Source organism: Sebastes fasciatus, chromosome 12, assembly GCF_043250625.1.
Source record: "Sebastes fasciatus isolate fSebFas1 chromosome 12, fSebFas1.pri, whole genome shotgun sequence".
Lineage (NCBI taxonomy): Eukaryota > Metazoa > Chordata > Actinopteri > Perciformes > Sebastidae > Sebastes > Sebastes fasciatus.
In genome coordinates, this window is record NC_133806.1 from 12,358,257 (window position 1) to 12,385,777 (window position 27,521).

Below are 27,521 nucleotides of genomic sequence, written 5' to 3' on the forward strand. Positions count from 1 at the left end.
TCCGTCAAGGTCCAAGTGCTGCATCAATAACTCTGTGTCCTTGTCTCCTATTTGGCCTCCCCAGCTCTTAAACTACGCCCCCACAGCTCCATCAAAAAACAAAAAAAGCTTTTGTTATTTTCGTCGAATTCCCTGAATTCATATTTTACCAAGCGTTTCATTCTCTGTCTCTACATCCCTGCACTGTCAGTCACCTGCTTTTGTTGTTGTCAGAAAGGATTTGCTGGTGAAACTGAAACAAAGATACATGCTTGGTCTTAAGTTTGCTTTATGATCTACTGTATGTATTAGGGCTGCTACTAACAGTTAATCTGTTGATTTTCTTTTTTTTCTTAAACTAATCAATTAATTGTTTAGTCCTCAAAATGTCAGAAAATACTGAAAAGATTCTCATCATGTCTTCAAATTGGTTGTTTTGTCTGACCAACAGTCCCAAAACTCAAATTATTCAATTTAAAGTGACAAATAAGAAAGAAAAAAAGCTTTAAATACTCATTTGAGGTGCTGGAACCAGTGGATATTTAGCATTTTTGCTTGATAAATGACTTAAACAATTAATAAATTATCAAAGACAACCCATTATGCTTATTTTCAGGTGCATACTTGTATTTTGGATTTCTACTAAAACATGTTTACGTGCGTTAATGTTCAAAAAACTTTACTATTCTCATACCGGATGTTCTGCAGCACCTCTTTTCCCCCTCTGTCTGAAACACTCTGTTTGAGCTCTTCCCTCTGATTGGTCAGCTGGCCCACTAATGTGATTGATCAACCAAACCAAACTCTTTGGACTCTGCTCCAGCTCTGCTCTAACTAGCTTTGAGGGCCAAATCTAATGTGCCAAATTAGCCGCAAGGCAGGTATTATGCAAAAGTAGCTTTGAGGGCCAAAACTAACGCGCCAAATTAGCCGCTAGGCAGGTATTATGCAAAAGTGTTACTTGGCGACATCACCACATTACGGAAGAAAAGGCAGAACTTCAAGTGAGGTGTTTCAGGCAGTTCAGGAGCAGTGTTTCAGTGGGGGAGAGTAACTCCCTTTGGCGTGGACTTTGGGCTTTATAACTTTGCAGACCTTTTACATGCACACAAAACTGTATAACACACTAAAGGAAAGAGAAAAAGCACAAAAGCATAATAGGTCCTCTTTAAAATTTACATAATTTCGCTTTTCTGTCAGCTGACTAATTGCTTAATTGACTAATTGCTTCAACACTAACCTAAGCTTCCTATCATTATTCCTCTGTTTTTCTTTTAGTATTTGTCCGTTACTTTAAAGTCGGTGAAAGGTGAGGTCGACATGAAAAATTCACTGCCACTGCTGCAATTATATACTACTACAAGTCACAGAATTTAGCTTTCCTTTTTTATCTTTTTATCTCTCTTCAGTCATCTTGTGGTGAAGTTTTTGATTTCTCTTCCCAGGGCTGCGGCACTACTCGAGGTGTAAACACACTCAAAGTTTCCCCTCATTCAAAATGCATTGTGGTCTTGACAGGTGCTTGGCTGGAGTGGGTTTTTAGAGGCTGACACTTATTTTTTCATTCACTCTCCTCACTTCTCCACCTTTTTCTCACCCGTTCTGACTGCAGTGGGGGGTGATGAAAGGTGATAATGCAAGTTGGGTGGAAGATATTGACTTCTGTTTTCTCCTGTCTCGCTCCCTGTACTCTCCCATGCTGCTGTGCTTCTTCTTTCTCTCACTTTTATATTGTTTTTTTCCCTACAACATCTCTCCTGCTTTCATTTCTGATCCATCTCTCTCTTTTGTTCCGTTTCTTTGCCTGCACTTCTCTCTCCTCTTTATCTCCATATTCTCCTTTATATACGCCCACACACGCTATTTGTCTCTTTTGTTCCTCCTCAGATCCCGGTGCAGTGGTGGAGACTCACAGTGCAGTACCGTACGCGGTGATAGGTGGCGTTCTGGCACTGCTGGTTTTCACCGTCATCTGCGTCCTCATCGTCACCATCTGGTGCTCTGTTCGACAGAAAGGTAACACACACACACACACACACATACACACGCGCTAAGTAGCACAAAAGTTTCTTTCACAATCGGGGCACACGTTTTGGCAATTATTTTATCACATTTTTCACAGGCACGTTTTCTCATCTCGCCACTTTCTGGCATAACAAGCTGTGAAAAAATCATTGCAGGATAGTTACACCCAGATTCCCTGAAAATACTCTTTTAAGCTGAGGTGTAAAATTGTCAGTGCGAAGCAGACAGGATGGGATGCTGCTCTCCAGGCAGGCACCGTCCATGATGGACGACCTTGGCCCGGGTAGCGGAAGAGATAGGGGCGGGGTGGGAAATGTAGGTGTGGTCCCCATGTTTTATGACTTCATGTTAGTGTATCAAGGCTCATCTATTAAAAGCAGCCTTCCTGCGTTCCCTATCTTTTTAAGTGCCCCCGCGTTGGCAGCCTTCGCCAGTCCACCCCGACTGCCAAGAAATGATTCGAGAGCAGCGTAGCGGGCAGCATTACTTACCCTATGGCCAGACAAGCCGTCAGTCAACATTCGGTATGGCTTGACCGCCAATCAGCGCGGAGACAGGACCATTACAACCAAACCATGTTGAGACAGAGCCATTAGGGCTTTGCCTACGGGCCGCCGTGACTGGCAGCGTGCCAGTCAACCTCTGCGGCGAGGAGAATTAGAGTGTCACTCACCCCCGGAGTGAAGGGACACTCGAGCAGGAAGATGACTTGAACAGTTACCGCTCTCCGCGTAACCTGCGCTGCACCGATTCATTAATCATACGGACCTGAGGGATGTTAAAATGTGCTTGATGGGTTTTGTGAGTGAACGCAAACGTGCCATTGTTCTCTTGCCTTCTAACCTTCCCTCCACCCTTTTCTGCCAATCTCTCCTCCCTCCCCGTCTATTATCTCCTCTTCTGCCTCTCCTATTCACACATCCATTCCCCTACCTTTAATTTCCGCCCGTAGGCTCGTACCGTACACGAGAGCCTATTCTTGCTTGGTATTGACCTAACAATCAGTTAACTAATGAATTAATCAGTCACAGGTATGGAACTCAATAATATTATTAGCGCTGGTTGGTTTGATAATGCTGCATGGCGCTGTAAAGATCATGACGCTTTGCCACCTAACCTTCCCCCTCCAATCTTCCTCTGGCTCTCTCTCTCTCTCTGTCTCTGTTCACTCAGGTTCCTATCTTACCCATGAGGCCAGTGGGTTGGATGAACACGGCGAGGTGCAGGAGGCTTTCCTCAATGGGAACGACGCCAGCCAGGGCAAGAAGGAGTACCTACTGTAGCCCCTTTTCCTTTCCTATCCCCTTCTCTTCTGACCTCACCCCCCTCCCTACCACTCCCTCTCCCTGTCTCCCACCTTATATACAGTATACACACACACACACACACTTGTACACAAAGCGCCATAACAGGCGGCCTTCTGAAAACGACTGTATACAGATACTGCACACAACCCGCTCCATTCCACTCCATATCCCTCCTCACACAGAGACAGACCGAGAGAAAAAGAGAGCCTATATAGGCCCACCAGCCATTAACGACTGTGCCATATACTGTAAGTCGGAGAAACTGGGGGGAAATGGAGAGAGCGAGAGGGCGAGGTGAATGTAGACAATAACGAAATGACGCCATAATTATTTTGATCGAGAGGGAAGCGGGGAGCACAAAGAAAACAGGCGCTCTGCCCGCGCAGCCGCCAAAGTGGAAGGGGAATTAGGGGCAGATGACTGCTATAATTCCGCGCCTGCAGAAAACCATCTATTTCACAAAGCTCAATCTATAACTGATGGAGACGGTGGGAGTGAGGAGGGAGGGAGGGAGGGGTTGAGCAGCTATTGAGCGCTAGAAAATGGAAATTTTTAAAATTGCATCTTTTCCTACTTGTATATAATTCCCTAACAACACTGGAGGGTTTCAGTCTAGAAGTATCCAGACTTTAACTGTCCTGTTCTGCTATCCCTGTTGGATGGCCCCGACAATAATTTGTGAAAAGAAATCATCTTTTTTCCACTCGCTGCAACAGTGAGGGATCTCTTTTCTTTTAATTAACTCTCCATCTCCTCCTTCCTCTCCGTTCACCTGTTGCCATCCTCTCCCCTCTCCCTTCTATCTCTCTTTCTCTCTGTCTGTCTGTCCCCCCCCCCCCCTCTATCGCTCCTCCTTTATTGGCTCCTAATAATGAAAGGATTAGTGTTGGGCTGCGTTCCCGACAAAGAAGAAAGGAATATGACTTGCTAAGGCATTAAAGAAGAAGCTTAATTATTTTCGAATGTCATTAAGAGGATAAAAAGGTTTAAAAGTCTTAATAAGAAGGGCAAGGGGAGTGAATGAATGAGAACATGAAATGGGTGGATATTTTTTTCTGAATGCTACCACACATATGCAGACACATTCATACGTACAGTAAACATGTTGACAGAACAAGTATACATATCTCTGAATTCCTTATTTGTATAAAAAAAAAAGTACCGCAACATAAATTAAATGAAACTTTTAAGAAAAAAAAAAATGTTTACTATTGAAACGCATTATGAAGCAACTATACTAACACAGAATATTAGCCTATAGAGGTGCAAAGCCGAACAAACCACTGTCCAGTGATCTTTAAAGAAAATAAAGAAAAGAATAAAAAAATAAACTTCATTTGTCTTTATGAAAAACCAGAGGTCTTATTGATTTTTTTATTAATTATTATTATTATTTGAACAATTATATTGTTGTTAATGTTATTATTATTGCCGTTGTTATTATTATAATTGTAAATGTTAAAGAAATGTACACTTCCCATGGTTTGTTTTTGGTTCTACTGTAGAGAAATTGCTGTCTTTTTTCACTCTTACCTTTCCTCTCTTTCCCAGTCTTTCTCTCTCTCTCTTCGTCTCCTGTGCCTAGTCGTCTCTTCTCCTGTCTTCCACTCTTGTTTCTTTTAGAGTCCATGTGTCATTGTTGATATATAGCTAACTATTCTTTATAGGGGAAAGATACAAAGCACGACAAAATAAAAAAGAATTCAAAAATAACCTCCGGGATCAGGCTGGTTTTTGGGTGTGTTTACTGTGTAATTAGCAGGTGCTGTTTTTGAAATCCGGTGAAAAGAGAACAGGAGCGTATGATTAGATCAATGGGGAATATAGCGGAGTTATAGGTGGGAAGATAGAAAGATGAAGGAGATGGAGACTGGCAGCTCATTCAGAATAAATAGAATAAACAAAACAGGAGGTTCTGTGGCGCCGCTAATGAATCATACGAACAGATAGCGGGGAAGAAAAGGGGCGACGGGAGGGTTGAGCCAGATGCATACAGAAAAATATGACTCTGCCATTAACTTCCACACAATCAATACCCGATTCTGTCGAGAAGCACTCAACATGTCCGTCTGTGCGCGGGGGCTAGATTTGAAAGCCGCCGGAGGTCGCCGGGTGATAGATCGATGTGTTTCTCTTCCATCGATGGCAAGGCTCCACGGTCGCCCCGTCATAAAGACAGATTGTCAAACGGCAATCAAAGTAATGGACTTGCCAGGCGCTACCAGCGTGAGTTGACACTCGGGCCAACAAACAATTCACACGCGCACACACACATGTATACACAAGGCAACACCAGACATATCTTCAGTTTATGATGACGCAAAGGTAGCTCCTGCTATCAGACCAACCGTGGTCGATGAGTAATAAAACTAAAAATATTGTCCCTTTAAATGTCTTTGAAACACGGGTGTGTGTCCTTCAGACAAAGGGTTCATGTGTTGTTTTTCTGTGTGATTCACAGCAGTCTGTCTGGTTGTTTCGGTTGTTTTATAGGCTATTGTTATTTCTGCTTCTCCTCGTAAGAAAAGTAAACCTTCTAGTTCAGGCACTATTGTATATGTTTTTTACATATAGATTGTATATAAGAAGTGGACGTAGTCACCGTGACGTCACCCATTGGTTTGTGGACTGCCGTTTTGAAGCCTCGAGTTCGGTATTTTGGCCGTCGTCATCTTGGTTCTTTGAAACCAGAAGTGAAACAAGAGGGTTAAGTACAACCGAACGCTGAATAACACATTTTTAGGTGAACAAAAAGGTTATAATTAACTTTCATGAACTAAAAACACACTGTGAAAGGGTTAAAGTTCCAAGATGAAAACACAGACAACTCCCAGACCGGACAACGCCGTGGTAGCGACCTGTCAATCACAAGGTAGCCACGCCCTAAAGCAGGGGTTCTCAAACTTTTTGGGGCCAGGAACCCCTTAGAGGGGAGAACATTGTTTGCTTCCCTTGCTTCCTACCACACTGGAACTATTTGTATTCTAAAACTTTTCAACCTAAATACTAACTCACCTTTAAACCAAGGGTAATTTTATTCAAATTGCATTTGGACTCAACTTGACAGCATTTATAGCCTACATTCAAGTAATTGATCTTAAAAGCTTTCAGAAAATGAACAGTAGCACGTCTGGCATAGTCTTAATAAATCCAGACATTTAAATATATCTGTCAAGCTGACTTTCAGTAAGTCCTTCTACTTAAAAATAATGAACTTATTGCTGTGTGTCACAATCATATCAGGGTTTCTATTGGCCCAAAGCTAAAGTGGGTCGGAGTAATGGACACAACATGCTTTATTTATTGGCGCAAATGGTCCACATCTGTAGAAATGCACTTTTTAATGATACACCATTTCATAATTTATAGCAAATTCTTTTGCGGACCCCCTGACAGAGTGCCACAGACCCCACTTTGAGAATCACTGCCCCAGAGCACTAAATGAACATCATGCTGTATTGAAGAAGACTTGAAACTAGCGATTGAGACCATAACCTCATGTTTATAATGTATATTACTGAGGTAATAAATCAAGCTAGAAGTAGGGTCATTTTCTCATAGACTTCTATACAATCAGACTGACAATCTCCCTGTTGGCTGTTAGAAAGAATGCAAGTTTAAGGCACTTCAACATTTGCTTCACTTTTCAGACCCGGAGTTGCCCACTGGTTTTCTATAAAGAAAGATTTCATTCAAATATATTGTTGGGTATTGTTGCTAATGCTGTTACTGCTTGCTTCTGGTGCATCCTGGGAAACCGGCCATTATCTGACCATAACAATGGCATAATTCAGCTGCTAGACCTAATGATAATCAGACCACCACCGTGAACATGGAGGGTGATTATCGAATCAATAGACATAAGCACAGTTGGTTGTATTCCTCCCCCAGTTTATGACATGCAGTGAATGCAGCATAATTTGGCCAGTAATGACAGAAAGGAGTCTATGAATAACTCCCACACTTGCTCCCTGATGCTAGTTTCACCGATTAACGTCCTGGAACGGGTTCACGTCAGATAACTCCCCTGTTTATGACCCATTTATGACGGCCATATTTCATTTCTATGAGATGCAGTAGATATCACGCTCCATCCGAACACAAATATTTCTGGTGGCTACATGGTGGATTAGACACACTTCTTATCCATCTGTAAAACCAACCGTGGTGACTGTGGGACGGTGGACGCAGCTTATGTTCACCGGTCTTGGCATTTGTGACCCGAGCGAGGCGAGGAGGTGTGTGTACAGAGTGGCGGCATAGCGTGAGGCATTGATTGAGGTGCCCGAGTGTGTCGAGGCCGACCATAATCAGGAAGCAAAGAGCTTTCAGGCAGACAGAACAATTGAATGGGCAGCCGCGCCAGGGAAGCTGGGGAAAATCTTTTCTTTTTTTTTTCCCCTTTGCCAGATTTCTCCATCAATAATGTGTTCCAGTCAGGGATGGAAGATGTACTAGCTACTCTGTGTATTGTTTGAGTACATAAAGAGGAGATGGAAAGACATAATAAGAGTGAAAATAAATGGAAAAATAGACACAAGATGTGGAGAACGAGTTGCTCTACAATCATGAGAGACAGGAAAAAGAAAAGAGAGAGCATGTTAAATGTCATGTTAATGGTCCATGCAGAAAAAGATTTCTCTTCTTTTTTTTTTACGCATTTCAAGATGAACAATCCAATTAGTGCGAGCAAGCCCACTTTTTATTTTCACGAGAGCATCATTTTGTATTTACAAGTTTAATCAAAACAGCCAAGACGATTGTGTCATAACCAGGTTAATGATGTTTTCCCTGTGACGCTGCGTCCTCTCTGGACCGCATTTTTACTGGATGTTTAATTAAACGCTGTCGCTCACACATCTACATTACTGGTGGTTGGCTTAGCAGAGACTTAGAGCGGGCTTAGAATAAGACCCATAGGAAGAGCAGTCAAAGAAAACAGACATCTGTGATCAGGATAGTAGTCATCATCTGGAGACTTAATTTTCTCACTGACATTTGGTGTGGGACCTGATAATTAACTGGCCTTTTCATTTGCGAGTTGTTCACAGCGTCTGTGCACAAGGTTGCTGATTAGTTAACAGACCCGACAACAAACAGGAATATGCCGTATTTATTATTTTTTAGTGCACAAGCTGTTTGTTTCAAACACAAGCTTTTTTTCTCATGCACACAAAACATTGAAGGAACATTAATTTAACAGCTTGAAGATGAAATGTTTACACATAAAACAACAGCCCAGAATTCAGACCTCTGGGCACACTTTGGCTTTGAGGGAGTGTTTGGCTGAAGACCATGGAGCTGCCTGCACTGCCTCACACAGCGCCATGCGGACGGATTTTCCTCTGGACGGGGCTACTGGAGGTGTAAGGTGGGCAACGGAGAGGGGAAAGGATGCCCGTTCTTCCCCGGCTTGTTTCTTAGGAGTGAAGAGGATCTGGGGCACGAGGCTGTACAGCTGGAAGAGGAACATGGCGACCGCATGAGCCCAGGCAGGAAGATTGGTGTTGGGGGTGAAAAGGACGAGGCCATGGACGATGTGGAGCGGCAGGCACAGCAGAACTAACAGGGAGAGGGACAGAGCCAGGGAACGGACTCGAGAGGAGTCATGTTTAAGGGGGTCTGCGGGACTAAAAGGAGTCTTCCTGGGCTTGTTGCATAGCAGGTCTAGGTAAACGACCAGCAGGCAAAGCAAGGGGAGCATGAACACAGACATCCCGTGGATATAGACTAGAAACTGGGGACTGAGGATGGTGTCGGGGGCGCACACAAACCAGTGGCTGCTGTGAATCTCAGCGTAGGTGAAGTTGTGCATGTCCTCCACGTAAAACTTGGACAGGAAGCCTCCGTATGGAAGGTACTTCCCAATGACCTTGCGGTCGTCGTGGTGGTACTTAGGGGGCGGGGAAGAGGTCGTCCAGTTGCCATCCAACCCGAGGCCGGCCGTGCCCGGATCGGTCCCGCCACTTCTCCAGGTGTCGAGGAGGTCGGAGCCGATGAACTGGGCGAAGGAGGACAGGACGGAGCCCACCCAGCACAGCAGAACCACACACAGAGCTCGCTGACGGGTCACCACCAAAGAGTACCTGGCATTCACAAACGTGCATGTGGATATTATGCAAATCCTATACTACTTCAATAAGATAATTCTCTTTTTTTACAGTTTATATTTTTTAAATAAAGAATGACAATGTAAAAGTAAAATGCATTTATTTTGCTAATTTATTAGTTTATTTGAATAAAAAAAACAGTTTGACAGATTTTTTTCGCAACACTTCTGACTATTAATGTAAACATTTGCAAAGTAAAAATATATGTTTTTTGTGTTTTAAATAATGGTCCTAGATTTACAGTACTTTTTGTAGTAACAATAGTAATTATCTGTACTTAAGCTTTTCTTTATCATTTTTTTAAAGATAATCATTCTGTTGAGGTGCATACATTTATTCTAACAATTAATATATGTTAAAAGTACAATATTTCATGGAATTATAGGGATATTTCTTGAAAAAATTACAGTAATACATTTTAATTATGGTAAAGATAATTACTTTTTTTTTTCTTTTTTTTTTACAGTTTATCTAATCTGACAAAAAGTCGTGCTGCCAAAAAAAATCAGTTTTTTTACACTTCTTTTGTGTTTTTACAGTAGCGTTTGTACTAACTACAACCGCACCCAAATGACCTAAACTGAAGAAAGAAATGAACACAAGCAGTTTCTACAGTCAGTACACTGCCTTGACATTCATCTCTCAATAACACCAAATATACAAAATGCCTCACGTTACTCCTCAGCAAAAGGGCATTTTCATTTTAAAATGACTTTCTGACTTTTGTAAGAGATCTGCTTCTGAACGAGGTGTACAAAAATCCCATCTTAGTTACACCAACTGGTTAGAACTGGTTGGTGCAAAGCAATGGAAGACCATTTAAAAAAAAAAAGACATAATACTGGCTCTCTTCCACTGAAAGGCTGGATCTGTAGGTCACTGCCAATCAAACATCTAAGAGCCTCAGAGTCTATTGATATTTACTCGCCCCTGTGTCACTCAGATGGCAGTATAAGCATTGTGCGATCAAAAGCAACCTTATGAGCACTGAACAAACAGCCTATGTTGATGTAACTGTATGCCATACGTGGTATAGCACGTGGTATGTTTGCTGCTTTTTTCTTATATTGATTTTCTTCCTTTACTGCTGGGAGTATGCTTGAAAGTGTTGACTCTTGGCACCCACATGTTCGCCCTCACCCACTCACATACTTAAAAAAAGTATTAAAACATCTTATGTATTTTATGTATGTTATCTAATAATTGGTGTTTATTTGTGCATGCCAATATTTGACAGTTACTTTCCACTTTAACTCACACTGATGCACTTGGCAGCTCGAGTTACCACAGTCTTGGAAAGGGCGGAGTGAGCAGAGGGGTACTCAGTTGGTTGCAATCTGCAACCACGCCACTATGCTGCCAACACACTGTACCTTTTAAACTGATTCAGCCCTCTTCTAGACTCACCTCTCTGCCAAGTGGTGCTGCAGGTGGGCGTCCAGCGTGAGGATCATTAACAGGAACATGGTGAACTGCCTGACCAGCAGGGGGCAACACACCAAGGTTATGCAGGTGTAGAGACACTGCGGGGTTCGCAGGTTGAGCAACACGTTCACAGGAACCCCGACTGCACCCCCGACAGCGCCCACCCAGCCCAGGCACAGCCGGAGACAGCACGAGACGCTCCCTGGTTGGGGCCTGTCTCTTTTGGTTCCCTCCTGGACATCAGCCACTGCACCGCCACCGCTGACCGCCATGCACAACCTCACGCTCACCACAATTACAGATACAGATAGGATGCACTGGCACACGGAGTACAGAAATATGAATTCCATGTCTGGGGGAGATAAAAAAAAAAGAGAGACTGTTAAAGGCAAAGGGTAGAGTTTAAAAAGTCATTACTGATAATGATGTGAAAGAGCAAAAATTAAAGAAAACTGTATCGATGCTTATGCAAATACAGCCTCATTCACTCCCACTCTAGTTGCCACTCCTGCCCTATAGTCCTACATGGCTCTTTCAAAATACACTGCCCCTGCAGCTTTAACTTGCATTGTTAAAGGAATGGTCAAACTTAGTGAAAGACAAAGAAGAATAGAGGCAAAGGATGGGGGAACTTTTGAGGTTAAGCATATAGGGGTGTAGGCCAGAATAATAAAAACAGTCAGCAAGAGAACATATCACATAGCACATAGAGAATGCGATGCAAGTATATGCTGGTGGCAGAGAGACGGCCAGGGGCAGAGTAGATATTTTTGATAGGTATTGGAGAGCTGTAAACGTGCCTGGAGAGTGAAAAGGTCAGGCCAGACCAGACTTGACAGAACTTCTCCACTGAGGATGTGAGCACCATGCAAACACAGAGCAACAAGCACCAAGCTGGGTTGCAACACACTGTTAACACTCTCTCCACTCTCCTCTCTTTGCTTGGTCTCTGTTTCGCCTCTCTCCTCCCTCTGGCCCACCGTGCATCACTCGCCCACTCACAAACAGGCCCGGACATTTATGCGTAAATACATGAACACTTACGCTCAATCACACGAGTGCGATCTCTCCCGAGTGAGTAATTCCCAGCAAATTATTTTCAAAAATGATTGGCAGCTAATTTTAGTGCATTTTCAAACAAAATAGTCTCACACAAAGCGGATTGGGTGGATATTGAAATAGCAAAATTGCAGGGCACAATATTACACCTGTCCATTTCACGTAATTAGTTTGACCTTTTCAGAACATTCAGTCGTCACTTTTCCATAATAATCATGACTAGCTGCAATAACCTCTTTATACCACTTCATAATCACTTTACACAGTTGTCTCACCACTTGAAGGGCCTCAGCAAAATTGATTCACTGAAGTAATTAATGAAGTTTAATCCACCTTGTGTGAGTTTTCAATTCAAATTGGTGGCTGGTCACTCCTGGTGTAATTAATTGCCTTAATTAATCAATTAAGCTCCTTGAAACAACATCCAAGCTATAGGGCCAAACCTCTCAGCGTGGTCAGAGCGAGTTGAAAAGTCAGTGGTGCGTGGATGTTGAAGTAATATCAAAGAAGTAAATCATGGATAAAAAGGTACTGTTACCTGTTGTGAAGCCCTGCGATGACACAGATAGTTTACACAAAGCTCTGTAATCTATCCTCTGTATGACTTTGCTGCCTTTTGATTCCCCTCCAGGATCTCTATCTCTCACTCTCTCACTCTAAACTGTCTGCCCCCGCTGACAGAGTATAAACCTGATTCATAAACCTCTGCTTATCCACCTGCCTTCTATCTCTCTCTCTCTCCTGTCTCTGCAAACATATCAATTGTGTCAATGTTGGAGCACGGCTGCCCTTTCCGTCTGAGATGTGCAAAGGGCAACACCACCACTGCCAGCCAAGGAAGTATGTAAATAAGACACACATGCACATATGAGCATTGACAAACACACATACGCAGAAATAAGTTTTATTTTTCACTCTTATAGCTTTTCACTTTTAGACTTTCTTTGATTCCTGCAATTTTCTCTTAATTGGAGCAAGACAAAGGAAAATAAGAGGTCGCTCTTAAAGCTGCAGGAGGCGAGTTTATATGATTTAAAAAATATATATTTTTATAAAACGGTCACTTTGTCCTGACAGTAGTGCATGAGACAGGTGATCTGAAAAAAATCATGTGCCTCTGTGTCCTCCTGTGTTGTGACCCGGCAGCCATGGTGAGATAAGTTGAGGAATTACCAAGCACTGCCCACCAGCCGGAGAAAACGTTCTCATTTTACAGCTAAACAGTACACTACAAGATGTTTCTGAAAACATTTGAGGAGAGAAATAGGCATTACAGTAATATTGATTCATATTTGATCAGCGCTCCCTAGTTTGACCGTTTGATCGGAGTTTGCAAGTGATTTACAGCTGCCTCCGTTGAATGAACAGCCAATAGGAATGCTCTCTCTCTCTCTCTGAAATGTCCTGTGATTGGCCAAAGTCTCCCATCACAGGCTAGATTTTTTAAAGCCTGAAAACAGAGCTAAGAGGAGGTGCAGAAGTCTAGTTATCTCTCAGAGCACTTGAATTACAATATGCTGAAAGCTTATTATGATAGTTTTGCCCAGTGATGCCAAAAATATACTACTTCAGGTTTAACTCCCCACGCAATGTGCTTTTTGATGGAGTGCTCATGAGCTGGAGGTAATAAAGATGAGCCAAGACATTGCAGTCTTATATAAAGGCATCGTTCGAAAACAAAATAAGCAGACAGCACCTTTGTATGAACTATATTGCTAGGTTACCTACAGAGGGAATGCATGCCTTCAAAAAAGAATATACCTTTAGGCTTACACTTTACATTATCCATGTTATTCCTGTGATCTCAGACAGGTCATTCAATAATGCATAATACTCTCTAGCAAATAGAGAAATGTGTAAAGCTCCACTGACAACTAAGAGACAAAGCCTGGAGCAACACCATTGAAAATCGGTGGAGAACAGAGTTTTGTGTGCACAAACTGTTTAGTTTTTAAATGCAAGTCAGCTTCATTGAACTGTAGCTATGGGCTGACAGTTATGGCCTGGAGAATGTGCCTATATTTTCCAAAAATCACCCAAGCATATCCTACTACAAATCATTCTCCCGTTCACGATCTGCCAAGGAGGGCCAAGCTCCAGGCAGGTACACACTGAGCCCCATTTCACAAAAGCATACCCACAATACAAATCCAAAACAGAGGTTAACAAAGTCACTTTTGCCTGCTGCAATTATAATAGGCCTACAGCTACAATATGTTTGTTGGTTAATTGTGACCCTGAGGATGGCAGGCAGGGGGAATACAGATTACACAAGTAGAATTATAATAAGTTAGCACTATTACAATAAGTGTATTCTTTCTGTGCACCTTCAGTTTAAAGACAGTCTAATGTTTGTGGCACCAGAATGTGTATCCTATCTCAAAATTAAGTCTCATTTTGTATGAGTATATTTAAAAATCTATATAGATAGATAGATAGATAGATAGATAGATAGATAGATAGTAACTTTATTGATCCCGACGGAAATTCAAGTGTCCAGCATCACAGTTCCATAGTGCAAAACATGTTAGTAAAAAGGCAGTAAAAAAGTTAGTAGTGCAAAGTACAAAGTACAAAAAAATATACCAGATATAAAAATACCATGTATGAATATATAGTAAAAAGGCAGTAAAAAAGTTAGTAGTGCAAAATATAAAGTACAAAAAAATATACCAGATATAAAAATACCATAATAAAAATATACCAGATATAAAAATACCATAATATAAAAATACCAGATATAAAAATACCATGTATGAATATATAGTAAAAAAGGCAGTAAAAAGGTTAGTAGTGCAAAAATAATAGTATACAAAGTACAAAAAAATATACCAGATATGAAAAATACAACATATGAATATTTAATGTTCAAGGTAGACCCACAGTAAAAGCTGTATTTCAGTGAAAATGGGAGATTAACAAAGTTGTGCCAAAATACAAAGTACAAAAAAATATACCAGATATAAAAATACCATGATACAAAAATACCAGATACAAAAATACTATGTATGAATATATAGTAAAAAGGCAGTAAAAAAAGTTAATAATGCAAAATACAAAGTGCAAAAAAATATACCAGATATAAAAAATACCATGTATGAATATATAGTAAAAAAGCAGTAAAAAGATTTGTAGTGCAAAATACAAAGTACAAAAAAATATACCAGATATAAAAATACAATGTATGAATATGTAATTGTTCAAGGTAGTACCACAGTAAAAGCTGTATTTCAGTGAAAATGGGAGATTAACAAATTGAGTCTGTGCCTCTAAGTTTTTCTCTATCTATGGAAGTTTTTATTGGACTTTATTAGTTGTAACCCACATAAGACATTTCACAAATGTGTAGATATCACTTTACTTGTAAACCTTAAAATACGTATTTACAGAATAAGTTATGCGTATTTGCAAATTGCCCTGTATTTTTATGGATGTGACTTTACACAACACAAATACAAAAATACATGTTTGTGGATAGTGAAATATTTGCAGATCATGGTACACATTTGTGGAATGTCTTCTCTGGGTTACAACTAATAAAGTCCAATAATAACTTCCATACCTATCACCATCATAATGTGGTCGGTGAATGTGATGAGCAAGCATCGGTGGGAAAAACAACGCTCTGAATCTCGCGATATGTAACGAGATTTGCCCGTTTTAACATCAGTCGGAAACCCCGTCGCACCCTCTTCCCTTCGCTGTCCACAAGCAAGGTAAAACACTAGATCTCCTCTCGGGATAAATGACACGAAATAGCTTCATATCTTTAGCTTTTACTCCCGAAACGTGTTCAGGTAGTGTATAACGTACAGATGAACAAACGGTTAAGCTTTCCGTGAGGTTATTAGACGTGTTTATTTGTTTTTATAACGAATTTACTCGTAGTAGTGTAGCTCCTGTTTGTAATGGCTGCCTCCATGCTACCTCATGGCCTGCTAGCATAGTGGCTAGCTATCCCGATTTAGCTTCGTATTTATTGCTGTAATGTAAAGTTAACTTGCATATTCCCGAAATGGATACCATTTGAAACGTATTGCGATCAGTGAATTGTATGTAAATGGGTAGCGTTCACTACTAAATGAGGTTTAGTCGGGTCCGTTAAGGTTAGCTGGTTACCTAGCTACAGCCCTGTTGCTAGGAGGCTAACGCCGGTTGAGCGCGTGCAACCAAGATCATCTCCTCACATCTCATGTGTCGGCTCTAAACTGTTGCCTCTTGAGCTGTTAAATTGGCATTTTATAACACAGAAGCAACTGATATTATGCCTCTCACAGCATGTTCTGTGCGTCAACGTTAGATCACGTTATTTCTTCCATGACATCTGAACAGCATCCTTAAAGAAGTGTGTCGACGAGTAGCCAACTCAGTCTATTAGAGTGTATGTCAGTGGTTTTGTTTAATGTCACGTTAATGTGTCTCCTATATCATTACTGTGCGTCAACGTTAGATCACGTTATGTCTTCCTAGACAACGAACAAGGCAACCAACCATAAACCTGATTCATAAACTTCAATTCACGCTCAGTCAAGTGAAAAATTTACTTTTATTGGTCCATATAGCGTATTTAATAAATACTGTTCACCCACCAAAAAACAAAAATACATTTAAAAAGTCCCAAACATTTTATTTCCTTAGCGTCATTTCACCTTTATGTTTATACTAAAATCACCTTTATATAATGCGGTCTTTTTCAATATACAAGTATCAATAAGTATGATTAAAAGATATGTCCGTGTTAAGTTACTTAAAGAAGTGAAGCGACGTGTTCATGAGTAGCCAGTCAGTGGTTTTGTTTAATGTCACATTAATGTGTCTCCTATGTCTTATTCAGATGCCAGGTGTCACAGTGAAAGACGTCAACCAGCAGGAGTTTGTCCGTGCCCTGTCGGCTTTCCTGAAGAAGTGAGTATTTTTTTTATCTCCACACATCATAATCTTGGCATTTCAAAAAAATCATGTGCCCAGGAAAAGTGGTGGGATAAATACCGTTCTTCCAAAAGATATTTCCTCAGTTGGTGTGATGAGGATGAGGATGGTGGTGGAGAGTGATGGCTTAACATGTCGTTTCAAAATCTTCCAAATAGTCTGCCCTCTTTGATATATAAACAGGATATAAAGATTTTAGAAACTCACTAAAATACAACAGTCTGGTCACAAAGTTGAATCAACACCCCTTTTAAACAGTTTCATCAAAAACTGAATGTTATAACTAGGGATGTCACAGTACCAGAAATCTAGTAGTCGATGCCAATACCAGTGAATTTACACGATTCTCAATACCAATTCGATACCACGGTAACAAAACAATAAATCCCCAGTAATGTAATTCAACATGCATTCTTTTATTAAAAACATTTGAACATAACAGAGGCATGTAGCCTTTAAGTAATAAATAAAAAGAATAAACCCATTTTGTTCATTTTGGTGCATCAGCGGCATGCTATCAATCGATAGTCAGACGACGGACACTAGATACTGACCGTGAATGCATCTGGTTCGTCAGCTCAGAGCATGGATGTATTAAAAGCACGGCTCAGAGTAGTAGGCGCAAGAAGCAGAGGATTTATTATCGAAGTGAAAAGCAAACACACCTATTTGGCAATATTTCACGTTTAATCCCAATGCTATAAAGGAACCATATCGTTAATGAGGTAATCGCCGCGAGGTGGATGGAGCTGTCGCAGCCGGTGTGCACAGAGCAGCGGAGCCCCGCAGTAAAAGCGCTACCAGAGAGGCCAGGCACACCGCCACCCGACGGTACAAATCAGAGTCAGCGCTCTGCACATGTTGACAGTAATCTTTCTTGTAAAATGTCCGGTGTATTCGGTAACACCGCTGTTGTCACAAGTTTATTAACCGGTGGAAAATTTTCCTCACCGTCACCTCACTACCAATGACCATTAAAGGCATCGTACGGTACCTTCGGTACTGTAGAAAGAGTACCGTCACTTTTTGAAAATTGGCATCGACTTGGTACCGTCACTTTTTGAAAATCGGCTTCGACTTGGTATCGAAGCATCGGTTCTCGTGACATCCCTACCCAAGACTGATCATATATAGTTTTCACTGGACTTGATTCCATACTTATGTTAGCCTCAATGTAAAGTTTAGTTGTATGCAGTGCTAATAAACAGTGTTATATCATAGAAAGTAATGCTACATGCTAACAAAGTGTTTATACGGGGTTCCGTTGTGGTTTACTACATGTTGACACTTCTCTCCTGTCCCCAGGTCAGGAAAGCTGAAGGTGCCTGACTGGGTGGACCTGGTCAAGCTGGGTAAGCACAAGGAGCTGGCCCCCAGTGATGAGAACTGGTTCTACATCAGAGCAGGTAAGTCCAAATACTTGATGTTAATTCCCACTTGCCATTGCGTCTCTTTGATACTAGAAAGACAACGTTTTTTTTGTACATATCTCAAGTTGGTTGCAACAAGTGTATGTGTGTGTGTATATAGTAAAGCAATGCAATTCAACCACTTGCTGGTGTTGGAAGCTCATGCTGCCCCTACTGAATAGCTCTCACTGCATTTTACATCACCAAAGGGATGTATAGAAGTTTGTAGCTTTGCGACGGTAGTGGTAGCTGTCATGAATGCAGCGTGGGCTTACTTGGCTTGATATGTCAGCACTAACCCTGCTGGGATTTGATACCCAGTTGAATGTGCCTTTGTGGTCGTTTATAGAACATTTTTGCAATCTCAGGAATGATTTGGCATCCTGTGTAAAGAATATACCTTGATTTAACGATTCACTCGCATGCAAGTTATTTTTCTTTTAGATGTGTGCCATTGAGACAACATGACACATAATGACTACTGTTGACAGAGTACTAGAGCTGATATTCACATATTTGTGCACTCAGACCTTTTAAATAGTGCCTGAAAAGCAAAGGATGATGGGGAGATCACTTATGTGCCTCATTTGTCTGCCATTTCTTCTAAAGGGTTGTGACTAAAATTGTTTCTTCTAATGCCATAGCTTAAAGGTGTAATTGAAAGTAAGGTTAAACTCTCACTGCTTGGTGATGATGTACAAGTTCATCACTGTTTATCTCTGACCTCCAATGTCTCTCGTGAAATATGAAACCACATTACCCATTAATTTTCCTGTCTTGCACTCTTACTGAGGCCACAAGCTTACTTATCCAAACGTCGGTATTTTGCCATGTTGCGAGTGAACCCTCAAAACAACATATTAGTTACTGAAGCCGCAACATAACGCCCTCATCTCTTCTGCTCCTGCAGCATCCACAGTGCGCCACCTGTACCTCCGTGGAGGTGCTGGTGTTGGCTCCATGACCAAAATCTATGGAAGTCGCCAGAGGAATGGCGTGTGCCCTGCCCATTACAGTGTAGGATCCAAGAACGTGGCTCGTAAGGTGCTGCAGGCCCTCGAGCTGCTCAAGATGGTTGAGAAGGATCCCAATGGGTGAGTGCCTCTATTCACTGTAGCCACTAGATAAAATCTTTCATTAAAAGCTAGATTAACTAGTTTGAGTGTGTTAAAAAATTACTGTCAAGAGGTTTTGTGTGGCTTTTTAATCTGAGCCTTGTTTGGATATGTGTGTATTAGGGCTGCAACAACTGTTAAATTGTTAATTGAAAAATAGTTTGCAACTAATTTCATCATCTATTAGTTGGGTCTGTTATGATGCATGGCACACGCTGTGGCAATGTCCCCTAAGGGGGGGTTAGTAAGCCAGCCATTGCCGTGCCTTGTATAGCTCATGCAATGAATTGCAAGAAATGGCGGTCAGTAATTTGAAAAATGGCAGAAACGGAGACTAACGATACAGTGGAAAAAAGTGCAGAGGCCAAGGCACGACTGCGGATTCTAATTTAATTAATACTATCTGTCTGTTTTCTGTTTTGTGATGGATCAATGTAGCCGGGCTCCTGATAAAGCTATTTTAAAGCTAATGCTTGATAGAGCTAACACACCTGAAAGCTATTTTAAAGCAAACACCTGGCTAAATTGATTCATCACAAAACTGAGAAAACAGATGCGAGTTATTTCTGTCTGACAGTTTTTAAATCAATCTGTGATCGTGGTTTGTTCGTCAGAATGGATGCAAATCTGCCGCGAGCGCTATTTAGCTGAAATTTGGCTGGAGAGGCACCGTACAACGTCACGTTGTGGAGTTTTGGGAATATTTCATGTCATTAGTCGGAGACAATCTAAAGTGAATCCTTTATTTCTTAACAACACAAACTTGCGGAATATCTGATCAAATATATGTTGGTCACATTTATATGTCCATTTATTTAATTATTTTTTTTTTTGTAGTAAAAGCATTTTACAAGAATGCGAGAAATAAGTTTTTTTTTTTTAAATAAAACGCTGGAAGAAATATGAAGCCTTTCTTTTTATCTGATGAGTTGAAGTAGTTATTGACTTATTGATTATTAAAATAGTTGTTAGTTGCGGCCCTAGTATATATATAATCTGTACAATGCAGTCAAAGCTGACAGCATGTATTAGCTGGCATGTGCATGATGTGGTGTGTTTTTGGGCTAATGTGGGCATGGAGTAATTGACACTCTGCTCTACACATGCAGTCACTCATTCTTGCAATACTGTGATTTTATCTGTGGAGAACATGATGTAAAATAGACCCATTAATGTGATGCTGATACCTGTGAAATCTCTAAGTGCATGAGCTTGAATTTTGTTCTGCGAGTCTGCAATAATGATGTAATCTCACTGTAACGAGAGGACTAATTGATTGGCTTGGTTTTTTATTCAGTTCAAGTGGACAGGAAAATGAAATTCCGTTTTGAATCGCCTTTGTTTCAGGGTTAATAATTGATTCTTGCCTACATGTATAGATGGAGTATTGACATGAGGCTTTCCTTAACTGTAATATTGTGGTCAATGTGGCGTAAAGAAGTAGCCGAGTTATTGAAGGCTTAGGCATTTTTTGTATTGATTTTTGACAAAGTTGTATAGGTTGATGTATTCTATTATGTTCCCTCATTTTTTTGTTTTCATTATTGTTGTTCTCTTTCTCTCAGTGGTCGCAGACTTACTGCCCAGGGAACCAGAGACCTGGATAGAATTGCTGGCCAGGTGAGAAACTAACCCAACTTCACTAATTATGTTGACATACACATAAGTAACTTGATTATTTGAAGTCTGAACAAAACCATACAAAGAGGCTATGGATGTTAATAATTAACAGATTAACACTATCGGTTAAACGGTTAAAATAAATATTAATAATTAATTAAAAAGCTCAGAGGAGCGGCTTGTTTCTTTAAGGAGAAAAGCTGGTCCACCTTAAGAGGTGGAGCCGAAGTTACAAGATACAGGAAGTTGGCTCCGGCCTATGGATCGCTTGAGCAGAGCGAGTTGTAGCCTCGTAGCATTTATCCACCAACAAATAAACTGTACACACACTGTCTGCTACACCTAGGTTCACAGCCATAACGCCATCGACAAACCACCGACAAACCCACACGCCCCGCTGCCGGTGAGTGGATCAGCTGATGCAGTGTACTGATCAAAGTACATATAAATTGGTAATCAATGCTATTGTAGTGTACCCAAAAAAGTATGAACGTGTCGCTTACTGTTATGTGCATTTACTCATGCGTGTGTTTAACCTTAACATAATGCACTCATTGCCTGTAGTGCACAAAGGGCCAAGCCTGACAAACTGAAATAATTAAGGTTGACAGAAAACAATGGGAGTGGTGTAGAAAGATGTTTATTACACAAGGACAATGTCATTCAGGGTGTGTGTGTGTGTGTGTGTGTGTGTGTGTGTGTGTTTTATCTGAAACGGACAAATCCATTTACTGATGTTCTGTATGAATACTAATGAGTGATTACTGCACTGATAGTGTTGGTTATACACTGAATCTGTACCTTGCCTCAAATCCTTACACAACTTCACATAAGCCGTATTATACTAATTTGCTGTCCCATTAAAACACTTTCACTGCGCGCCATTGCTCTGCCACCACCTTGCCACTGCTTTGCTTTCCATTCAAATATGTGACCCACATACAAAATCTACAGTCGTATAACAAATTGAGATACTAAAAGCCTTTACACAACAGGGGTGTTTTTTTCATGCAATTAATTTACATGTCAATATATTTTTTCGACCTGGTTTTGTCATGAGTACTTTCACACAGAACTTAAATATTATGCGGTGAAAAAGCGGCGTAATTTTTTTCGCAACGCGGTTGTTTTTCTGAGCTCTCGCACCTTGAATAAAGGTATGCACTAATCAAGTTGTGCGGAACGGGTCGAGTTGCACCTATATTTATGAAACGACAACGCGGAGGCTGCATTGTCTGAACCATGACGGCAAACTGTATTACTCTTTAACCATGACAAACTGCAGCACAGACCAGATCCACTCCCTCCAATCTAAAACTTTCACCATAAAAGCCCTACAAATATAATATTGCGAGTGTTTTGCAGTTTCGTGTCGTTTATTCGTCACGCCCCCGGTGTGTAACGGCCTTAAGCCTTATACACTACATTTAAGAGATTAACCTAGGTCTGTGTAGTGCGTTGTGTATGTATTATGAGATTGCGGCCTTAGTTAGTGTTTTTTATCATGAAATGAAACAGGCATTTCCCAAATGCAGCTGAAGTCTGTGTTGTAGGGGTAAAGACCATTTTCCTCTGGCAGCCATAAACAATCCTGGTAGCTGAGAATTGAATCGCACCACCAGACCCTTCTTACCTGTGCCTCTACTTGTTTCCTACTGTCTCTCAGTAATGAAAAACACAAAGGGGAGTTGACTTCCCACTGCTTTAAATGGTAGCCATTGTGCCGAGGAGTTTTAGTATGTATGCTACAGCCTGGTCGAACCTACTGCTAGAATTTAAATGCTCCAGTATCAGGCTCCCATGCTGTCGAATGAATATCATCGCAACCTCATGCCGGCCAGCCAAAGGTTTTTTTTTTTTCAGTGACTGGCTGTGTATGACACGCTGGCAATTTATGTTACGTTCAGATGCGCTCCGGGTGGCGCCTTAAGCGTGTGTGATCATAGAAATACCATCCCTTTGCTTTGATGCGACACCTTGTCTGTTGCGGGAGTACACGGCCCCAGTGTCAGTTCAGCATGCGAGGCTTTTTTAAAGCACTTGTCCTTGGGCAAAATTTCCTCTGCCAGCCAAGTGAGTTATGTGTCTTGTGTGGCACACTACTGGCATTGTTTGTTCGCCTTCACTGAAAAACAAATCGCAGTTGAGCCTTGTCAAAAAATCAGCAGAGAGGCAGCAGTGTTGTGATAATCCAAGGGTAAAGGGGGTAAACATGTGGAGGGAATTTCATGCTTGGCAAGTCCGCCGTATGGCACCAGTTTTCTCCTTGTTTACCCATGCTAATGAGCAGTATGCAGATGAACAGACCTGAGCTCAGCCCCGCCTACCTGCTGCACAAAACTGGCACATAGCATGTATGTGTGGCTCCGCTACCTCCTCACGAATCCCCCTTGTGTGTTGTAGTTTCTGATGGCTTTTTAAGAGCTTGATGATTTTCCCCTTGCAAGCCACGTTTCTGCCATGTACTGTCAGACTATTCAGTGTTTTTGGCAGCAACTGAAACACAAACATTTTCTCCTCCAAACTGTGTTCACTCAAGTCCCCATGAAATTGCATTTTGATAGCATCTTACGTCCTTAAGTTGCACATTTCTTGTTCAAACACAATATTGCGGTGGGCTTTAATGTGGTGAGAAATTTACAAGTAAACTAATAGAATATTTAGCAGATGGGAAGTTTAATTTGATCGCAATTAGGCCTGCAACTAACTATTAATTACATTATTGATTAATTTGTAGATAATTTTTGCGATTATTGGTTTGGTTAATAAAATGTCAAGAAAATGGTGAAAAATGTCGATCGGTGTTTCCCAAAGATGACATCCTCAAATGTCTTGTTTTGTCCACAACTCAAAGATATTCAGTTTACTGTCATAGAGGAGTAAAGAAACCAGAAAATATTCACATTAAAGAAGCTGGAATCAGACGTTTTACTTTTTCTTTAAAGAATTACTCAAAGCGATTAATTGATTATCAAAATAGTTGGCGATTAATATAATTGAAAACTAATCGATTAGTCGTTGCAGCTCTAATAGCGATTGGTACAAAAGAGTTTAAATAGTTGGGTTCATTTGCACCATCTATGGCAGCATGAAGAACCATTAAAATATATTTTTCCACAGCAAGTAATTGGATTTCGATTTCAAGACAACAAAAGTTTTCAAAGGCACTGCAACACCTCATCTGCTCTTGGACTTAATTTATGAATAATCCTCATGCTGTTGTTTCTTTGTTCTTTCCACAGGTTGCAGCTGCAAACAAGACAAAAATTGTTCAATAAATCTTTTTTGGAGAAAGTCAAACACTGTGTGCGCTTTGTTTTTTCTACTTTGTGTGAACAATGAAGATGAACCTGAGGGCATAAATGGTCTGCTCAGTATTTATGAAGTACTCTGCTCACCTTGTCTGAATAAGAAATTGTTTGATTGTGTCATTGGGCTCATATTTCACTGGTGGTGTTCAAGTTGAGGCAAATTTATTGGCGAGGGAGAGAATTTAAAAGGGCGAGATACTACTGCACGAAATCATCCGTAGCTGGTCTAAATAGACAGTTTATTAGCCACACGAACAAGGCCGACGAAAGTAATTTAGTCCAAAGGGCAGCAAACGACCATAGGTTGTTTCCAGATCCTCGTATCCTCTAACCAGCAGAAGCTCACTACAGGGTGCAGTTTCATGTAGCAGTTTTGAAAAGGCTTCCTGGGCGCTGCTCTGTCAGCGAGCCAATACATTGAGCCTCATCAGTGGCCAAATGCTCTCATCTGTCACACTTAGCTCCCATATTAATCTTTTTTCTTTTTTTTTCTGCCACTGTGTTCATGTATCAGATGTAGTTAGTACAGATTGGTCCATTGATACCATGACAACCAAGGAAAATTGTTCAGTTAATAAAGGCAGATGATTACGTTTCCATAAGCAACGCAATTGACAGTTGAATAGTTGGTAAGGAATGATGTCATGATTTAGCAGTTTCATTCAGGGCCACAGTGCCACCTAGAGACTGAAACGACCCACAGCAGCTTCCTAAACCACCTTAATGTTAACGGCATTGAACAAATACTGTAAATTTACTATTTTACTCCATCACTGTCGAGATAATTTGGATATTTGGAAAACAGTATTATGAGAAACATGATGGTTGTCATTAATGTGTGTGGGTGGTGGGTTGCTCATTTACAGCAGGCATTAAATGCTACTTCTGGTGTGCCCAAATCGTCTCATTAAAGAATAAAAAGAAATGTGAGTTTATAGTTTAATCTAAAAACATTCTTTTCTGAAACATAACTTTTTTTACATATTGGGTTTCCAGTTGGGTCAAGTTAAGACACAATTTCTTGTCTTTTTCTAAGGAGATAGACTTGCATGTTCTGCACAAAGTTCAATCAGGGAGAGCACTTGACTGATTTAATTTGGCGGTGCTTTGGAAATCCTGCAGAGGGTGCCAAAGCCTATAGAATATCTATCATGCCTATATAAGCACTTTGGGGTGATTGCCTCTGAGCTGCCTACTCATGTCCTTAAAGCAGTAGCACTTATTAATCTAATGGCACCGGCCAGTCAGTTATTATAAATAGATGTATTTAAAAAAAAGCCTGACATTTTACAAGTTGAATGAGGTGCAAACAATTTTAAGGGGCTACATGATTTTCTGCTATTGGCAGTTTTTCCTAAATCTGTTTAGCTCCCAACATTTCTGCGTAATATAAAACACTTCACATTGTGTTTATCGTGACAGCTTCGGGAGCTTTCCACAGAGAAAATGTAATGCGCTGGGCAAATTGACTGTAAAACATCCAATCTGTTTCCTTTTCTCATTTTCAATTTGGGTCAGTGGAGCTTCATGTGCCGGCTCTTTTTTTTTTCGTTCCTCAGCTAGCCTTGGGGCGACAAGCACAACCAAATGAGAAGGGGGGTCGGGGGGGGGGGAGTGCAGTGCAGTGTTCATGTATATATCTGTGTCTCCTTTTTGATAATAAAGATTTATATCGTTGACTCAATTCATGTCCAGATTTGAAGAACAATAACCAGAAGGCATTGTTTGCCAACAGAGCGGAGCTGTTGAACACAGCCTGCTGTGCTGACTGTGTGTGGGTGAGCTTATACTTGGTCCTGTGTTGCAGATCCCTGGACAATGAGCCTGCTGTGTTTGCCAGTCTGCCATCCACTGTGTTTTGAGTACAGTACACAACACCGCATAATATAATACAGTGCGGTGCTCTCTCGGCCCCATCCAACACACGGCTGTCTCGTCTTTGTTTGTCAATCACCACAAAGCCTCCAATTATTCTGCACGTCTCTCAGGAAATATTAATCTCTAGCCTTTTTATATATACACCCCCTCTCTCACTCGTCTCCATCTCCGTGTCCGCCCGCTCTCCTCTTTTTCATTTGGAAACCAGCTGTTGTTGAACACCTGAACCCTTCCTCCCTCCCTTCACTGGCCCATCCCTCCTCTCCCTCCCCTTGATCCCTCTTTTTTCTTCTACCCTTTAATTTGGAAGAGAGAGAGAAGGATAAACATGTCTTTGACTAGTAAAGAGAAATGTGTGGAATCCACCAGAGGAGGTCTTCCACATTTGTTCACTCGCTTCCGTTTTCGACTGCATACATTTCTGCAGCCACATTTTGTATTAATGTGATTTCAGCTCCAGTCAGTCAACTTGTTTGTGCGCCGATTTGTCATTGTGTGGAGCGTAATTATCAGCAGGCGTCACTATAGCAATTACCAGTGTGGAACAATTACCACTATAACAAAATGCACATCCAAGTGGTTTGTTGTGCCTAGTGTGTGTGTGTGTGTGTGTGTGTGTGTGTGTGTGTGTGTGTGTGTGTGTGTGTGTGTGTGTGTGCGTATGAGGAGGTGGCTGCACCTACTCACTCTCCCAATTCTTTGGCAGCTCAGCTTGATCACACTGAGAATGGATGCAGACCTGCCTCTCACCTCCTCGGGGCTGGAAACAGCAGATAACTAAGAAATGTCTCCGCTGCACAAGTCTCTAAAATAGAACCACTATCAGAAGAGCTCCCTACACACACACACACACACACACATTGTCAACCCACAGCTTCATGCCCTCCGGCATGTTTCCCCCCCAGAAGACAAGACATACCTCCAGAAAGTTTCCCAGCATTCCCAGTCTCTGGCATATCGAGTTAGCTGAGTTTTCTTTGGGAAAAGCTGGCAGAGATCCCATAGAATATGCTTCTGGCTTGGCGGAGATAACATCAGCCCCTTCCTGCCGCACAACACAATGCTTTCCTCATAAACTGCATTGCTTTCTCAAAATCCTTTGTTGCAGTTCAGTTTTTGTAGACATTCAAACCCTCAATCCGTTTTCTATTTGTCAAGATCTTTTTCGTGCTGATCAAAGTAAGCTCGGGTATTTAGTAGGGCTGTCAATCGTTTAAAATATTTAAACGGGATTAATTGCATGATTGTCCATAGTTAATCGCAAATTAATCGCACATTCTTTCTATCCGTTCAAAATGTACCTTAAAGGGAGATTTGTCGAGTATTTAATACTCTTATCAACATGGGAGTGGGC

General features: G+C 41.2%; 3 protein-coding genes across 14 annotated transcripts in view; 2 read left to right on the forward strand and 1 right to left on the reverse strand.

Annotated features, from left to right (window-relative positions):
* cadm4 (cell adhesion molecule 4) overlaps positions 1-4,484 on the forward strand; it is a 198,029-nt gene extending 193,545 nt beyond the window's left edge. For 4 of the 10 annotated variants that reach the window (XM_074654891.1, XM_074654896.1, XM_074654890.1 and 1 more), the window contains 2 exons: positions 1,867-1,995; positions 3,178-4,484. In XM_074654891.1, the coding sequence (XP_074510992.1) occupies positions 1,867-1,995; positions 3,178-3,287 (239 nt within the window). In that variant the 3' untranslated portion in view covers positions 3,288-4,484. Of the gene's footprint in view, positions 1-1,257; positions 1,289-1,866; positions 1,996-2,956; positions 3,036-3,177 lie in introns of all 10 variants that reach the window. The other 6 variants (XM_074654900.1, XM_074654894.1, XM_074654898.1 and 3 more) reach the window with 3 other exon arrangements.
* Positions 4,485-8,556: 4,072 nt separating this feature from the next.
* On the reverse strand, positions 8,557-12,731 carry LOC141779821 (adenosine receptor A1). The gene is made up of 3 exons (XM_074654856.1): positions 12,444-12,731; positions 10,829-11,198; positions 8,557-9,397 (listed from the first exon to the last, which is right to left on the reverse strand). Exons 2-3 carry the CDS (start codon positions 11,194-11,196, stop codon positions 8,557-8,559), a joined length of 1,209 nt encoding a protein of 402 aa, XP_074510957.1. The 5' UTR covers positions 11,197-11,198; positions 12,444-12,731.
* A 2,806-nt stretch (positions 12,732-15,537) lies between these two features.
* rps19 (ribosomal protein S19) lies at positions 15,538-24,278 on the forward strand. 3 transcript variants are annotated; one of them, XM_074654902.1, is made up of 7 exons: positions 15,538-15,621; positions 16,740-16,810; positions 18,140-18,240; positions 19,154-19,337; positions 20,924-20,978; positions 21,325-21,430; positions 24,221-24,278. In XM_074654902.1, the coding sequence occupies exons 2-6, from the start codon at positions 16,740-16,742 to the stop codon at positions 21,409-21,411; spliced, it is 498 nt and encodes a 165-aa protein (XP_074511003.1). In that variant the 5' UTR covers positions 15,538-15,621; the 3' UTR covers positions 21,412-21,430; positions 24,221-24,278. The 3 variants fall into 3 exon arrangements, with proteins under 3 accessions (XP_074511003.1, XP_074511002.1, XP_074511004.1); XM_074654901.1 differs by having other exon boundaries at positions 21,325-21,381; XM_074654903.1 differs by lacking the exon at positions 21,325-21,430.
* Positions 24,279-27,521: the final 3,243 nt, after the last annotated feature.

Excerpts from the sequence above, each read along its gene's own strand:
- LOC141779821 (XM_074654856.1), bottom strand. The coding sequence starts at position 11,196 with ATGGAATTCATATTTCTGTACTCCGTGTGCCAGTGCATCCTATCTGTA. Across the intron at positions 9,398-10,828 it reads CAGCACCACTTGGCAGAGAG|GTACTCTTTGGTGGTGACCC; the intron begins GTGAGTCTAGAA and ends TGTGAATGCCAG.
- rps19 (XM_074654901.1), top strand. The coding sequence starts at position 16,740 with ATGCCAGGTGTCACAGTGAAAGACGTCAACCAGCAGGAGTTTGTCCGT. Across the intron at positions 19,338-20,923 it reads GTTGAGAAGGATCCCAATGG|TGGTCGCAGACTTACTGCCC; the intron begins GTGAGTGCCTCT and ends TCTTTCTCTCAG. Across the intron at positions 21,382-24,220 it reads ACCCACACGCCCCGCTGCCG|GTTGCAGCTGCAAACAAGAC; the intron begins GTGAGTGGATCA and ends TTCTTTCCACAG.